The sequence below is a fragment of the Pempheris klunzingeri genome, chromosome 12 (assembly GCF_042242105.1).
Source record: "Pempheris klunzingeri isolate RE-2024b chromosome 12, fPemKlu1.hap1, whole genome shotgun sequence".
NCBI classification, from domain to species: Eukaryota; Metazoa; Chordata; class Actinopteri; order Acropomatiformes; family Pempheridae; genus Pempheris; species Pempheris klunzingeri.
In genome coordinates, this window is record NC_092023.1 from 7,892,184 (window position 1) to 7,909,216 (window position 17,033).

At 41.5% G+C, this 17,033-nt stretch overlaps 1 protein-coding gene across 1 annotated transcript in view; it reads left to right on the forward strand.

The window, feature by feature from the left end:
* Nucleotides 1-17,033, forward strand: part of adam12b (ADAM metallopeptidase domain 12b) — a 75,077-nt gene that overhangs the window by 41,478 nt on the left and 16,566 nt on the right. Inside the window, exons 11-13 of the mRNA XM_070841080.1 lie at nucleotides 2,792-2,940; nucleotides 13,961-14,138; nucleotides 16,834-16,923. Coding sequence (XP_070697181.1) covers nucleotides 2,792-2,940; nucleotides 13,961-14,138; nucleotides 16,834-16,923 — 417 coding nt within the window. The remainder of the gene's footprint in view (nucleotides 1-2,791; nucleotides 2,941-13,960; nucleotides 14,139-16,833; nucleotides 16,924-17,033) is intronic.

Sequence of the window (17,033 nt, forward strand, 5' to 3'; positions counted from 1 at the left end):
TCCAGTCTCTGTATCACTGTTCCAACCTCCTGATGACACTCTGTGACCCTCTAAGCTCAGTGAAAACTCATGATGTCAGAATGTGAACAGCATGATGAGGAGGACTGTTTAAATACCAATTCTAACTGAAGCAGGAAATGTATTGGTGGATTCATGGATCAAACCTGTTGTGAATTTTGCTGTTAAGCTTCTTGTTAGAGAACAGCAACTTGTGCAAAAAGTACTGAGACACTGAACAGTTGGACATGTGCATTCAAAGGTTTAGAGAAGGTCACATTAAGTTCACCTGGAAAGGTTAGAATGCATTTTAGGTTCATCCTGAAATTTCACCTGAAAGCCGAATATCCCTAACTTTTTGTGAGTAGTGTATGTGTGAGTGAAGATCCCCCCCAGATGGAGTCTAGACAACAGTGGTGTAGATGACAAGGGTGAAGAGTAATGCCGAGAACTGAATGATGTTAGGCAGACCTCTGATAAGCATGGTGGAAGGATATACGGCCGCCGAATGTAATGAGGACCATAGTTCATGTGGGTTAGAGCGAGTATTTGAAGTGTAAACACCCCACAATCAGCCAATGAGTAAGATGGAGGACGGCAGAGAGAGGGTGAACATTATGATTGATCCTGACTAGTCTGTCTACCTGGTTCATTTTTCACAAGATGTGATAAAACGTTTACGCACACACATTTGAATCAAAGCACCTTTTTTTTTTTTTTTTTTTTTTTCTCAACACACAGCTGGGCATCACCCCCAGTAGACTAATTTAGTACAAATAGTAAATTAGCTGCCTGTTGGGTTCTCCTGCCTGCTGTAGCACTTGACACCCATGCCAGATCACAAAGTGCTTATCAGCCCAATTCCATTACGCCCCAGCCCAGATGTGTGCCCCCCATTAATAGATATGTTTTCTGCTGGCCACGGCTGTGGTGAGGCGTCTCCAGATGTTTGTCTTCCCCATTACTTACAGATGGCAGATGGTTTGGAACAAGATTAAAGGGCCATGTAACCAGTTAAAGGGCGGCCAGATGACATGAACCATTTCTCAAACCATACACTGCCATGTATGTTAATCGGCCTCAAATCCTTTATTTAGTCCTCGTGTTCTTTCAGTTTATACATCGTAATGTTATTTATTTTTTCTTGTAAACTCACATGGGTCTTTATATGCGAATGGTTAGGATTAAACTGTGACGGCAAACAATATCCACTTTTTTTTTATAAGGTGTTCTTGTCTGGGAGTTATTTTCTCACATGGCTGGAAATAATATCAGGAAGACCATCAGAGCATTTCTTGTAACCAACACTATCAAATTCTCCACATCACAACAATGGCTTATAGCTGCTTCAAAGTAATGACTGTGGCCTCTGAGAGTCTCATCCATTTCTGCTGAGTCTGATATTACACTTTTTTTTTGTGAGGAAGCACTCAACTATGAATGCCACACACACACACACATAGAGACACACACACACACACACACACACACACACACACATAGAGACACACATGACAGAAGCAGAGGAAAGTTTTCCCATCTTTCTTGTTAAAAGGCGGAGTGCAGCTCCCCACGATGCTGCTCTGTAATCAGAACAGAAAATAGCTTGGCTTGCTCTCAACTTTGACATATGAACCTGTCTTCAAAGGCAGCGTGTGATTTTCTCATGTGCATGGCAGAGAACATTTGAAGACCACAGTGAGATATACAGTCGCTACGTGGGAGACCTCTTTCTCAGGGGCTGTCAGATTTGAAACGCTGAATCATACATATCATGAAGAGTGTAACTACAAACATCTTTGGGGGTTGTGGTATGTATTGATCAGCCTTGTTAAATATTTAACCACCATGCCACTTGTCATGCAGCATTTATCTGTCATAAGGCTGAAACGTGCTTCTCTAGGCTGCATTTAGGCGACCATGCGCAGGGGCCAGTCAAAATGTCTGACAATTCTTTTAATGTCACAGCATCGATAAGAATATTTAACTGTGTTCCTCTGTTATGTCCTACATGAGTCACATCAAAATGTAACTGTCTTTGTAGCTCTGCACCTTTAATTAGAGGTTGCTTAGAGTAATTAATTTAACACAATTTTTTTAATCACCACAATGTGATTCCATTGGAAGACGAAAGAGTCGCCGTGTCATTCATCTCTCTCTTTGTCCCTTTTCCAGTCTCACCTTGACGTACGACATTGATTTAATTTCTCAGTCACCCTTCAGACTCCCACCATCTCTGTCCGTCTCACTCACTGTCTCTCTCTCTCTCTCAACCCGTCTGTCTACAAAACAAGGTGAAGCTCAAACTTCCACCTCTCTCTCTCTCTCTCGTCATTCTCCGTCTCTGTCTGCCTTGTGAGGGGCAGTTGTCTGGCTTATCAATGCAGCAGCCAGTCATACGGCGGTAGGTTTATAGAGCTTACTGCAGTAGCTGTCTCCACTAGCAGCAGGTATGATTGGGTCTGCAGGGGTAATGGGATGGCAGATGAATTCAGGCCTCCATGAGGAGAATGAGTAATAGAAGATGGATGAGCGGGCAGATCGGGCAGTTACTGAACTGTTTTGGGATTCTGCAGCTCAAAAATTGTCATCTATGAATTTAACATTTTCTTTTTTCTCTTCTTTTCCTTTTTTTTTTTTTTTTTATGAGTGACAGTGCACATTAGTAAGGCTTGGTTTTTACTCAAAGCTTGTTCAGATAACTTTGTTTGAGCTTCATGCACAGTCAAACATACAAGATTACACATAATTAACACGTTGTCATGTTTTGGGGTGCTCTATTTTTCCATCGCAGGATCACTCTGAGAACCCGCTGGGTGCAGCCGTGACTTTGGCACACGAGCTGGGACACAATTTTGGCATGAACCATGACACCCCGGAGCGTGGCTGTGGCTGCAGGATGACTGTTGATCGTGGAGGCTGCATCATGACCCCCTCCACAGGGTGAGATTCTGGTGATATTTTTCTTTATCCGTAGAGAGATCATAAGCTTTATGATTAAACGTTAAGACGAATGTGACACTGTTTGTGCTGCTGAACTAGTGTAGGTAGTTGTAATTGTAGGGAAATTTAAATTAAATGTACACTGCAAGGTGGTTGTGGATTTTCAGCATTTTACTGCTATATATATATATATATATATATATATATATATATATATGTGTGTGTGTGTGTGTGTGTGTGTGTTCGAGGTTTTGTGGGTTGCGTTAGTTTAGAGCCATTAAACAGTTACCCATTAAAAGCCTTTTTTCCACACAAAATGTTATCAGCTTAACTTTTCTGAATAAATTAGTGACTTCTTTTGCACCCGACCAGTTAAAAAGATTGATTAAGGTCCGCTAGTTGTGCCGTTTGGATCATTTTCATCGGTAAATGATGCTCTATTGTCTATGTGTTTTTGTATGAGAGGAGGACTCAAACACCAACTTATAAAACACACATAGACGGACACACAGACTTTGGCCTGAGACGAAAGCAGCTGCTCTAGCATTCTGCTCGTGCTGCCTGGGTCACTGAGATAACAGTGCTGCTGCAAGTGATGGACTCTGTGACTGGTAGTAAACAGCAAGCAGATAAGGGGAACTCGGAGCGCAATACCAGATTTCACCCTTGGTGCGTTGCCAGTCTGGTTTGTCTGATGGTGATTTCCGCTTGCCACAGATGAATGTGTTCAGTGTAGACAGAAGGCTGAAAGTTACTGTTACTATTTCAAAATACAAATCAATAAGGATGCTGCTCCCCCTAATATAAACTGAAAATCAGCCTTAGTTTAGCCTACATTTGTCCCACACATTAATTACATTGTCCAATTCTGATAATACAGCAAGAAAGGCTGCCATCTCTTATAAAACCTTCTGGTTGAGCAAAGAGTAAGATTCTTTAGCTGGTCAAGTTTAAGGTGTGCCACTACATCCTCCTGTCTGTGTTTATGAGATAGCCGTGCAGTCTTTTTCCATTTGCGGAGAATCAGTCATCAAGCAAGCGGCGCAGAGAAGGTCACAACTGTAGCTCGGTTAGTGGTGATCGTGACTTTTTGAGGGTAAGGATCAAAAACTGTGCCACGTATACTTAAAAGTATATTAAAAACAGGAAATAAGAGTATATAAATGCCAAACTAGGTTTCAGGTAATGTAGTGTCCACCACAGAACACCGAGCACCTTTAGTAGGCTTGATGTACACAAAAGAAGACTTCACAGAAATGTAGAAACCAGTAAGCACAGTTGTTTGCAGCAGAGTGGTCTATTCAGAATTACATTATCAGCAATGTGTTAAGAGCTGAGAAGCTAAACGTCTGATTTTTAGAACAATGAGCAAACACATTAGCATCTGCGAAAAGTCCCTGTTGATGCGAGTTTTTACTAGATGTGGCTATTGGCACAGACATTAAAAGTAGATTAAAGCTCCAGAGGTGCTTATAAATCAGCAGAGCACATTCTTCAAAAATGCCACAAAATCTGGTAAAAAAGAAAAAAAACCCACATAAATGATATAATATACTCTGTACTAGAATTGTGCCAGAAAAACTTGAATGACCTTTTATTATACTTTTATTATAATTAGAAAAGGCAGAGGGGGGGCGGCGGGTTCTCAAACACAGTGCTTGTTTGTGCAGCCACTGGCAACACTGAGCTCATCCTGCTGTTCTCACACTACAACATTCAGAGAAAAAAAAACCCTATAATGCACATCCAGATCCACTGAATTTATGCTGTGTAGTTTTTACATTTTTATAAATCCACTCAGCGTGCTGACATGACCACTTCAGCTTTAGCTCATCACGGGCCAAAGACATCTAATGATGTCATGCAGAGAGTTCAGGAGAATTTACTGTATGACCTAAATGGGTTAAAGTGAGTCAATGTGTTATTGAGTTCTTTAATAGGTTAATGAAGCACAATCTGTCCTTTTTGGCACTTTTTGCTACGTAATTATTAGATTAGACACATTAAAAGTTGAGAGAGGTGATCAGTGACCTTTCATTCTGAAACTCGCTGCTCTGTTTGCTAAGTAAAGGGTGCTGGATAAATCCATACACAGTGATATGGTGACATTTTGCCAAGCAATTTTGTATTGCTACACCGACTCCAGTTGTCAATATTTTCCTGTTTGATTATTAGTATTTTATTTGAATACAAAACTTAATGGAGACGGGAAGATATTACAGTAAATTGACCAGTGTATTAGCTTTTTTATTAGCCTGTTTGTTACTAGTATCTGTTAAGTCCAGTGCAGGCAATTACCGTATCATAATTATATTAATCACCAGTCCTGTAATTGTGCCAGTGTTCACCAGCAGTTGAATTTTCAAGCGCAGCCATTTGGACTCTTATTCTATGGCCCTTTTTAGTGTCATTCAGCTGATTGTTTTGGTTTTATGGTCCCTGAATTTACTGTTCTGGTTCAATCTTGCCGCTCTCATCAAGCCTTTTTCTGTCAGCAGCAGGCAGCTGTTTCCAGCAAAAGCACTCAAAGTTAGGAACTAGCTGGTGAACGTAATGGAGCATTTAGCTGCCAATGAGCCAGATATTTCCCTCAGGAATTGGTGCAGACCAAAACAGCACTGAAAGAATATTGGACTTACATTTGTCAGGAGGCCAGAAACACAACTCCAAATGAATGCTGATGTTGCAGAATGTCTGCTGGATGTGTAAATAGGCAGGACATTAAGGGAAAGAGATCAACTGTGTTGTCTAGACAATGTTGTTTCTAGATTCTAACAGTTGTGCTTCGATCTCTGTGACTTACAGTCCGATTTCTTTTTCATGGGAAACTTTGTCAGAGTTTCTCAGCCAGCTTGAAAATTATTGAAAATTGTGAACTTACCCGAGTTTAAGCCCGACTTAACCAGTTAACTCCCAAATTGAATTTCCTGAACCATTAGCCTGAATTCACAATTTCCTGTTGACAAAACCGATAATTTCACGCACCAATCTAGGAGTCATTTCCTCCTTTACAGCTCTGGTTTCTTTTACTTTAATATATATTTGCATCCTCTTTTTACCCTCAGCTCAGATGTCCTCAGAATGTTAAACATGTGGCTGTAAAGCAGCGTTGCTCGTTTCACTGTAAATTTTGGATATTCTCAGCTTAGACTTGCTAATGGTGGAGAGGGCAGGCTGCATCTAAATGACATGATTATCAGTGACGCTGCCAGCTGTAATCAGGGCCAGGGCACAGAGAGAGAGAGCGAGAGATCCGGAGAGATGTGCTTTATGCCTGGATAGACAGGTGGAGCGAGGAGGCAGTGGTTTTATTTGTCTTTTATCTCCCTCAGTGGTAAAGCAGGAAGAGAAACTCAAAGAGAGATGGAGGTGACAGTGAGGAACGGACAGGAGAAAGACGACCGACGGAATTATTAGGGCACACATGGACGTCCATGACAAGAACGTGAGCCACAAAGACTGGCCATGAGAGATTTGTGTCATAACAGTGGGTGGAAATGTGAGGGACAGAGGAGGGGAACAGAGGTTTACATGGGCATTTTGAAGTGGTGATGTCTTTTTAGAAGTTGAGCTAAGAGTTGCATCATATGAACGCAGGTAGAAAGCTCAAAAATACTTTTCTGTCAGTACGTGTTACTGGGCAGAAAGACGAAGCCCAGCAGGTAGCTATGGTCGGACTTTGAGGCCGAGAGGTGAATTCTTTGTCAACACAATATCACTAGTCTAGTGCTAGTGAGGTGAGATGCTGCTAAATGTCATTATCTGAAGACATTCTGCCGAGGAGACGAGGAAACAGGCTAGTTAGGTTGCTCGTGGTTAAGTGTTTGCAATGTTTGTATAGCTTTTCTTCCTGATATTTAATCACCACAGGCTTCTGCCAATGTTGCTGCCTAACATTTCCCAAAAGGTCAGACATGTCTCTCCCGCTTAGCCTGGACTAAATGCACATCAGTCTGTAGCGCAGCTTAGAGAGCAGCAGAGACAGCTTGGTGTCAGTCAGAGAGGCTACAAATAGAAAAGCCCTTCATAGCTCTCATGTGACCAATGCCTCCACTGTCTACAGACCCAATTCACTCTCCATCCAGACCGACGTTTCCTCCTCGTCTGAACTCACCGGTCTCATGTGCTGAGATGATCAAACTGACAGGAATCATCTGCACTGCACGTATGGCTGTAGATCCAGGAAAAGCTGCACAAAAGACTGAACATTGTAAATGCTTGGATGACTGCTATGAAAAGGCTGCCTCATTTGCTTCCATTTCCATTTTGCCAGGCCCTGCTTCCCGAAATTAGTATTTTTTTAAATTTATTTATTATTTTAAAGAGGCATTCCACTGATTTTACATATGACATCCATTTTACTCTGTGAAGATATCTATGTAATGTCTTCGAGGGATTGTCAGAGAAAGATGCCATTCAGTTGCATTAAAGGGATTCAGTGTTTTTGGAGCTTGACCTATACTACGAACAAAAATCGTGTATATCTGAACTTCTGCTGCATCGATTTTGACCATTCTTTTTCCTAATGTGTCTCTGGTGGGTCCCCAAAAATGTATGGCAATGCAATACTAAATCGCTTTTAAATCTATACTTTCAGGACAGTGTTTCAGGTGATAAGTGAGCGTGAACGTGTAGAAATAGGTTCATTTTTTGACATTGGTGAAGATAATATAATCAATTAAAGGTAGTGAACATCATTGGCCTCCATAGACATTGACTGACTGAACACTGCCGTGTTGGGGAGGGAAGGGTAAAACTGTTCTGCAGTAGAAACACTCACATGTGCACATACGTGCCTGTAAGATAAATTGTTATAATCAGCAGTAATTGAGCTTCAGTTGCTGCTTTGTTTGATATTGTGTATTCTTTTAAACCCTTGTTTCGGTTGAGCTCACCCTGTACTTACCTGAGCAGATGGTATGTTCCAACAGAGACGGTAAAAGGCACTGGTGTATAGTAGTAGAAGACTTAGTGGCAGCTTACTGTGCATTTTTCTTCTTTCTTTTACATTGTTTTCATGGATTCTTGCCTACATTTCTGCTTACTTCAGCATCCCCTTTTAAGCTGCCCAATGCCAAAGTACATTTACTGTCCATTATATGAGAAAGTGGGACTACAGTCATCATCATGACTGTATTAGCAACTCATACAACAGATGGTTAAACCTAATGAAGCATGTATTGGCGGAGATTTAAAGGCTCCCTGTAGAGTTTTTGACCTCTGGTAGCGCTGCAGGGCTGTTGTTCTATGATTGAGTCGCTGTTTTGTTTATCATGTGTACGAGCACAAGGGCGCACATGCAGACACACATTCGTAAATAAAACTCCACAGAGCTCCTTTAACCAAATTCAACCTCTCCTGAAGATCACCAGATGCGGCTACGTGGGAGGGAAAAGTCTGTTTTTCTTGCCCCTTTAAGCGTTACTGAATGAAAATGGCAACGGTAGAAACGTTCTATTCGATTTGTCATAGATTAGGCATGGCCCACAAAAGAAGATTACATTGAATGTTTTGTTCCCTCTCTGTGAAATGGCCGCCACACTAACCGAGTCTACCTGAGGTAGCGCCGCACATTTTTCCTCTGTCAGTATCACAGATGCAGACGTATAAGGCTGCATGACATTGATGGGATTATGATCTTTAACAATGCGTGTTACTCACAACGTGAATGACATATTTGCCTTCCAGACATTACCAACTGCCAAAAAGGAGCTGACTAATTAGATTTTGTGTAACTGTTGTGCTCGGCCAAATTAGTTCCACTTCAGCAAATTACACCTGGAGAGGGTGCTGGGCGTTATGTTAATATTATCCAGGGAAACCTACACTCTCTGCTTGGCTAATTTCCTGGACAGCAGAGCAGCCTTGTGGTCTCAGCTGTAATAATACACACCTCCGAGGTGGGTCTATTACAGACTGACTTCTATCTATCTATCTATTCTATCTATCAGCTCTTCCTGGATTATTAAATGCTGATTTATGGTGTGTCTTTCTATAGGTTTATCAAAAACTGACTTTTTTTTTTCTTCCTGTTGGTGTCAACATGGTTGCTGACTTTAAGTCTTTCTTTCAACTGAGGTAGAGCTTCTCACAGCGAGCGAAGGAGTCTTACATCAAGATACAATTTTCTGCCAAGGTTAGAACAATTTAGATTATTTCACATGACGAGTTTCTCGATTTGAGCGTGACTCAAATTTGATCAAACCACACCCACATAGTCCTGATGAAGTAAATGAGTTTTTAGCGTTGTTTAATAATGAAGGATGTTTTTTTTTTTGTTTTTTTTCAACTGTATCTTTGATTTTCGCATATTCACTCATGGATATTTCATGTTAGAAATCATGTTTTCAGGGGCTTTAAATATGTTTTATGATATATTACAGTTCACCAACAAGCCATTGTCCAGTTGCATTGCTCATTGCACTTTAACATGCTCACAGTCAGCGTCTGCATCACATACCAAGTGAAGAGTAATTTAATTTAGCCTTTTCCTTATCACATAAATTAATTTCCATCCTCTCCCTGAAAGTCACAGACATTCAGCCGATGGCACAAAAATACCTGGGAAGCACAGCAACGTACTCTGGCTTTGATTGAGCATTTGCACTCATCTGTGTCCAGACAGTCAACTCCTTTGCTATACCTGCTCATTCATTAAGAACTGCACCCGGCCGTGGGTGGCGGAGAAGTAAGATATTCTAGCAGCTTCTCTGACACTGCCTCAGCATCCCTGGGGCTCACACTGCATCTGTTACCAGGATAGAGTGGGCACCTGTCATCTGGAGGGACGTCTGCTGCAAATTAGTGGCGCAGCTCAATAATCAACACCCTGCTCAAACGCAGTCACTGGCCACAGTGGACGTCAGTTAAAAGTAGATCATTCAGAACAATTTCTTGGCTCCTGCCGTGAGGTGCCCCGCTCTTAAAATAGTCGAGCATAAAAATGTCAAAGAACATCTTAATTTTTCAGAGCTGTATTTAATTGGCTTTAAAGGTTTTTTTTCACTTGTCCAAAATCTACTCAGTAATACTGCGTTATTTTTTTGGCTTTGTGAGTCAGCTTCTCTTAGCTTTGGCAAACATTTACTAGCATACATCATTCTTATTTTACATCACGAAACCAATGGGAGGGCTGTATAACGTATTAGTGGCCATAGTGTACACATGCTTGGACAGCTTAACCCTGTTAAAGTGTGTTTTTGGATTATGCTCAAAGATAAATCATTGAGTTGTCTGCAAAAAGGACTTGATCCTTCAGAACATGTGCTCTCTTCTGCTTGTGTTTAAAACAAAGCATGGCTCTATACATTGCGATGGTGCTCAGAGTTGAATTCATGTTGTTTTTAACATGTATGTGTCCTCTGGATGTTGCTAATACTTTCCATGTGGGTCTTATTTCCTCAGTGAAGAAATCTCCAACTGACAACCGTCCCAACTTTTACGGTTAATGCCAGTTTATTGGGAACAGACTCTGTTTACCCCTCATGCACATTCCATCCTCTCATGCAGATCCCAAAGCATGTCTGTGTTCCGTTATCAGTGGAAGCCCATGCTATTTACGAAGGGCTTGGTCGGCACAGTTTGATCGACATCGTCTGTCTAACCTTGATTTTGTGCAGGGGTAGCAAAGCTTTCTCTCTGTGTTTTATGGTGGGAAAAGAGACTCTTAACAAGTGGATTATGGGAGCAGGTGAGGGCAGACAGAGACAGGTAGATTTGCTTTTGGCCAGCGAGGGATGAAAGCAGCCGACACTCAAAGGTGGACAGTCTGAATGAAGTGGAAGCAGCGGTTTCACCCAAGGGTGGCCGTTAGAAGAGGATGTTTTTCTGTGTTCTTAGAAAATCTGTGTTCTCTTGGTAAAAAACAAAACAAATTTCTTTCCCGTTGAATGCCTTCACCGTTATGTCCAGTCCCCTCAGGAGGAGCCTCACTATAGTCAACTAAGAGCAGTGAAATATCCATGCAGTTGCAGCAGCCAAATCCCCCTTAGGCAAAGGCAAAGCATCATCACTCACAAACACGTGCACACACACACACACACACACACACACACACCTCTGTCCAACACCAGGGTCCACAAACATATTCTGTGTAATGTTAAAATTTCACGAATCTGCCCTGTCAAGCAGCAAGCTTTGCAGACAGTCACGCCCTGTTGCGTTTGAAGACCTCAGTCAGTCTATCGCTGCATAAGTACGTGTATGACATGTTTCTGTCTGAAGTCAAGCTATTCAAGCTTTCGCTGCCAGCTGCCTCTCTTTGTGCCATGTCTGCCAATCCTCTCAGCCTGGCACCCCACATCCTTCACATTCCCTTTTTGAAGCTAGACTGTGTACCACTACAACTGTGTGAGCTGTGAGATACTTATTTTACACCCCAAAGCCTGCTTTTCTCTGCCAGTCCTTTTGTGAGGCTGTTCTTGTTTGTTGGCTGGCATGAAGCGTGAGGTCTAGGCTTGGTTTTGTTATTATCACGCTCAGTGTTGTAGTACTATATGTCCTGTGGCTTTGTGTTAGTGCTGCTAGCATGTTGAGAGAGGTCAAAGCAGGACACAGACCTTAGGGGAGGTTAAGCACGGGGGCGGGTGTGGGGATGTTTAAATGGGAGGGGCAGACTGTGGCACAGTTTTAAAGAAGGAGTATATATTATTTGTAAAATGACTCACATTTAAGACCCTGATTCTTGGCAATAATAAACTGTACATTATTAGTTTATTTAGTGTAATAAATGAATGCCAAATGAACAACTTCAAATATTCGAATACAAAATGATATAAATAAATAGCTGCTATTTGTAACTCCAAATAGCCTAAAGGGCATCGGTATATTGTGTGTCTGGTGTTGCTTTTTAATTGTTGTAGTGGAGGAGTTTTTCCAGCAGCAATGCTGAAGTGCGTTACTTTTATTTTGCACCGCCGGAAGATATTTAGCGCCAAGTTCCATTAAATGAAATGCTTCAACACCAGGGCTGCTAACTTTTCAATGTAGTCAAAGTTGATGCAGTTTATGAGCAGGCCATCTGTGACATTACCCACCGGGTCGGGTCATCACTACTCAACCCCCAGGAATGATGCTTAAAAGGTTTAGCAGCCAAATTCACAATTTTAAAGCATTTATAGATGAAAAACCAAGTCAATAATGGCCTGAAATGAGAGAACCTTCTGAGAAATTCTGAGATAAAGACAGTTTTCCTGCATTCTAGTAAATTTACGAGGTAATTTTGTTGGTAAAATGCGGAGTGGTGGAGTGGTGGAGTGGTGGAGTGGTGGAGTGGGAGGACAGCAGAGGTAGGTGGTATTGAAAAATGGAAGTAATGACAAGTAATGACATCGGCAATTAGAAACACTGAATGAAAAGTAAATGAAGGAGAAAAACACACCTTTCAAAGACAGAAAACATACTTTAATTAATTAATAATAATAATAAGTTTAGAAACTAGAAAGCCGGACAGTAGAGAGGGAAAGAATTGTTGGCAGATGGAGCTTTTTTAACAAATACTGTGTAATGAAAAAAAGAGCTGGGATAAATACCAATGTATGATGTACTATTACAGAATAATGCATTCATTAGACAATGACCTGTGTAGCCTGTCTGCTGGACACTAACTAGCTGAAATGTTTCGTTGCAACAAATTTCATTTGTATGGCTGTAGAGAGCAGACGATCCACCTGCGTACTCGCTTAGATCTGCAAGGTCTCACTGTGCTCTGGGAGTAAAGGCCAGGTAACCATGGAAATAGCTTTTGTGCACGCTTTTGTGTATCCCTGCAAGGCCAAATGTATTTTCTTTTTGGGGAAAGCAACATAATTGCTAACTGTCGAATAGTTTAGTTTAGGAGATATCAAGTTTACTAGTGAGTTAAATACACTAGCTAGTTGTTCATGAGTAGGCCTACGTTTTAGTTTAGCCATGGTGCGTTTGAGACCGCGGTCTCACGGGATTGCTCCTGCTTGTCAGATTGTCCACGCCTGCCCACCTGGCCCCCGTCATTGAAAATAAATTACCAAGCATGTGAGTCGCTTCCCTGTTTGAGATGACCATTAAACTGTCAGAACTATCCATCAAAGCCATGCAAGATAATGTATCGTACTTAAATTTGGAAAGGTGGATATGCACAGACTATCAACACACTAGGCTGTGGTGCCTGTGCCACCCTAATTACCCCTCTGCCCCCCCCACCCCTGCTAAAACAGCAACATTTCTGCCATTTTTCTATCCATGATCCATGATTTCCTCCCTTCACCTCTTTCCTTTTTTCTTTCCTTTCTTTCTCCTACTTCTCTACATATTGTTTTTGTTTTTCTCTCTCCATCTCTCTCCTTCTCTCGCTATTTATTTCTGGTTCTTGGTTCATAGACTCGCAGACTCTCACTCTAGCAGGAGGACCATTCCCCCGGGCTTCACAGCTGTTATTGGCATATCACAGTTTCATCTTTAAAGTCACATAACATTTTCTGGTTTTCAATACGAAATCCAATTTCTTTCCTCACTAAATTAGACATTAGTCAGCCCTTCAGGTAAGTCTTACCAGGGAGTGAAATTAATGCGGTAGAAATTATGTGGTTTTCAGGTTTGCTATTTTATCGAGGTTACACATACACGCATGTGCTCACACACGCAAGTCATCCACGTCTAACATACCCATCCGCATACTCTCCCCTGCAGTCAGTGGCTTAAATTGTGCCAGTCTAGCCAGGATATGCCTCTTGAAAATGTAGCTGCCAGAGAAAATGTTTCTCTGAACATTTGAAGGGCTGGTTATGTATTGAGTAGGATTGAAAATCTATTGAACTGGAGCACATACAGTGTCAGTAGACCATTAAATTTGTGTAAAAAGGCCTCTTGAATGAGCAGATTGAACAAAGGTTCCAGTGAAAGCCCTGTCTGCGTTCTGGCTCAGCAGAATGACTGTCGGCTTGAAGCACACATGAAGCAGGACTTTTTTTCTCTGTGTCTCAGGCAAATTTGTGCTTTTTTTCATGTCTCATTCCTCAACTTTGTTCTTCCATTCTTCTTGCAGGTATCCATTCCCAACGGTGTTCAGTACGTGCAGTAAGAAGGACCTTGCTGCCAGTCTGGAGAAAGGCGTCGGCATGTGTTTGTACAACATGCCAGAGGTCAAGGTGCTTTATGGGGGACAGAAGTGCGGCAATGGCTATGTGGAGGAGGGAGAAGAGTGTGACTGCGGGGAGCCAGAGGTAAGGCTCAGAGCAAAGGTGCTCCTCAAATCCTCAAATGGTTCAGTGAAGAAGATCTGATGGTTGTGCTGGGAAGCTCTGTTTAATTAAGTGAATGTGAAACTGCGCATTTTTGCAGGATGAACAAAAGTTCAAACACAAGAGCAGTTCAGAAAATCAATTTTGGTCATTTAGGATTCAGTGAGTTGTACTTAATGTGATTCCAAAAAAATCCATTGGGGATCCTTTCCACAAGATGTTTTTTCTCAATGTTCTCAATGTTACAGTAAAGTTCCCCCTGAAATCAATATGTCACTAATAAAAAGTAAGCAAATACTAAGTAGAAATGAATCATTCAGAAAACCAAATGTTTTCTTATTTTGTTTTCTAACTTGCTTTCCTTACAAAACCCACTGTCTAAAGGAAACAATGGAAACTGTCCTGTAAGCAATCACCCAGAACCACCAAAGCTTCACAAAAAAACCACAACAGGCTTCATATTAAACGTACTCCTGACATTGATGTTGTTGTTGTGGCTTAAAAGCATCAAAACCCGCTGTATAAAAGAAATGGCTAAAAGCTCCGCAAACTACCCGAGGTCTCTAATATAAGTGTTTTATTTACATCACACCTTCTCTCAGCCTCGCACATGTGCTGAGCAGCACTCTGACAGGCTGCCACAATGATGTCATACTCTTCTTGAAGGGCCATTAATCAAACCGCTGTCCAACTGTGTGACAAAGGAAACAAACAAAAGTGTAATCGGGTAAAGGCTGAAATAAGCTTTATTTGGCTGTACCACCCAAACAACTGGGCACGCTCTGATGCATGTACACACTTTGTGTTTTTGCTCACACGCATTGCAGGGCACCTTGGGAAGTGAAGGGAGAATCACATTTGAGAAGTACGTATCACTCAGCCAAGGCAGCTGTGTGTCTCCAAACTCTCTAAAAAAATCTAAAAAATCTAAAAAAGAGATTTGATGAATCTTAATTAATCTCTCACGATGGTTGCAAATAGTAAAAGAAATGCCCCTCACGTCTCCTCAAATTGCTTGTTTGTCCAACAAACATCCAAAACTTATACGTTTATAATTATATAGAGCAGAGAAAAGCAGCAAATCCTCTCATTTAAGAAGCTGGACTGGATGTTTTGTATTGAACAATGATGACTGAAAACATTAAGCGTGTTTACTATGTTTCATATATCAACCGACTAATTGTTTCAGCTCTGTATCTGTATTGTATTATATTACCCCATTTGATTATCTTCTTCTCAAATCCTTTTGAATCCCTTATCAAATGTAAGCTTTTAACATCTGCAGGTAATTAACATTGTAAATAACTAACACTCTGAGATTTAGATCAGCATTTACCTTTTGTTGGCTGATAATTCAGAAACTGAATAGATTTTAGTGGCAGCCTAATTAACATTCACAACCTGTAGCTTCAACCTGGAAATGAAGTCAGTATTAGATACAAAATGTTAATTAAATATGTATCTGATAGATTGAAATAGCAGTTGTAGCCTACTGAATTTTACACCTTATTTGTCACAAGCTATATAATCAGAGTTCCTGGTGCAGAACTATTGAGTTGATAAGCCTGAAATATTGATACTATAAATGTTAGAAGCATAAAAGTTTAACGAGGACATTCTCCTGAAATTGACATGACTTCTGAGTGGTTTTTTTGTAATTTTGGTGAACTGACTCACAGATGTGTTATTTAATGTTTATTTGTCAGGGCTTTGCACTCCAACATTTAGAGGCTAACAGCAGGTAGTATTTCACTTGTGTTTGACCACCAACAAATCAACTGTATAATTTACATTTGCCAACTCCAACTGTGCCAGCTTGCCCCTCCATAACCGCCGTGATGTCACCAAAGAGGGCCTGCTTGTTTTATCTGCAGCACCACTTAGGCAGAGAGATGAAAGCGACCCTTTTTCTCTCCTCTTTAAACAATAGGCTTACATCAGGGCCAAGAGGTAAACAGCCAGACTCCTGAAACCACACTTCAACTCAAAATTAGACTTCCAACAATCCAGCAGCCTCCAGTTGTTCCCGGCCCTTTACCTTAGAGCCCCACAAGCGAAACGGCCACCTTGAGAGAAGATAAATGATAGTGGGAGTTGCTTTGTGCCTGATAGCGCGATGTGTGACATTACTTGGAAAACACAGCTGATGTGTTTTACCAACCAATCAAAGATAAACATCACAACACCTCCCAGAAGTCTTTTACAGCATTTCTCTCCTTTCAACTTCTCCTTATGTGTCCTCTCTCGACGGTTTCTGCCAGCAGCAGTTGATCTTGTCATTGTAGTGAAGTGGCGGCTCTTATAGGGTCTCAAATCCCACTCCTGCTCTTGTCCACAATACCCTTATGGTCAACTCTGCCACATCTTTCCACTTTCTACATCCCTCTTAACTGGTAGTTTTTTGCTCCTCTGCTTCACAGCTCCGACTTTTAGACCCGTATAGGTCGTTACATTAGATATGCTCCTCCTTACACAAGTCCAAAGGTCTTGAGAATTCCCAAATCCAGAACATATGAGCTTCAGTTCATATGTCTGCAGGTCAGGGTAAGCAAGGCAGGAGTCCCTGGACAGGAAGTGCACTCCCTAACCTGGAAGTCTTGATCTGACGGCAACCAGCTGACAGTGTCTCCAGAGCGGTGATCAGGTCAACTATTTTGTTTTCTTTCCCTCATCCCAGGAATGTATGAACCCATGCTGCAACGCCACCACATGCACCCTCAAGGGAGACGCCGTGTGCGCCCACGGACAGTGCTGTGAAGACTGCAGGGTAAGACTTTTCATGCAGGCCTGAGTCTGCCTTGAGCGTTCTCCTTGCACTCTGGACCTCCGTTTCCCAATTCAATAGCTTTTTTTTGCTATTCTCAAAGCAGGAAAAAG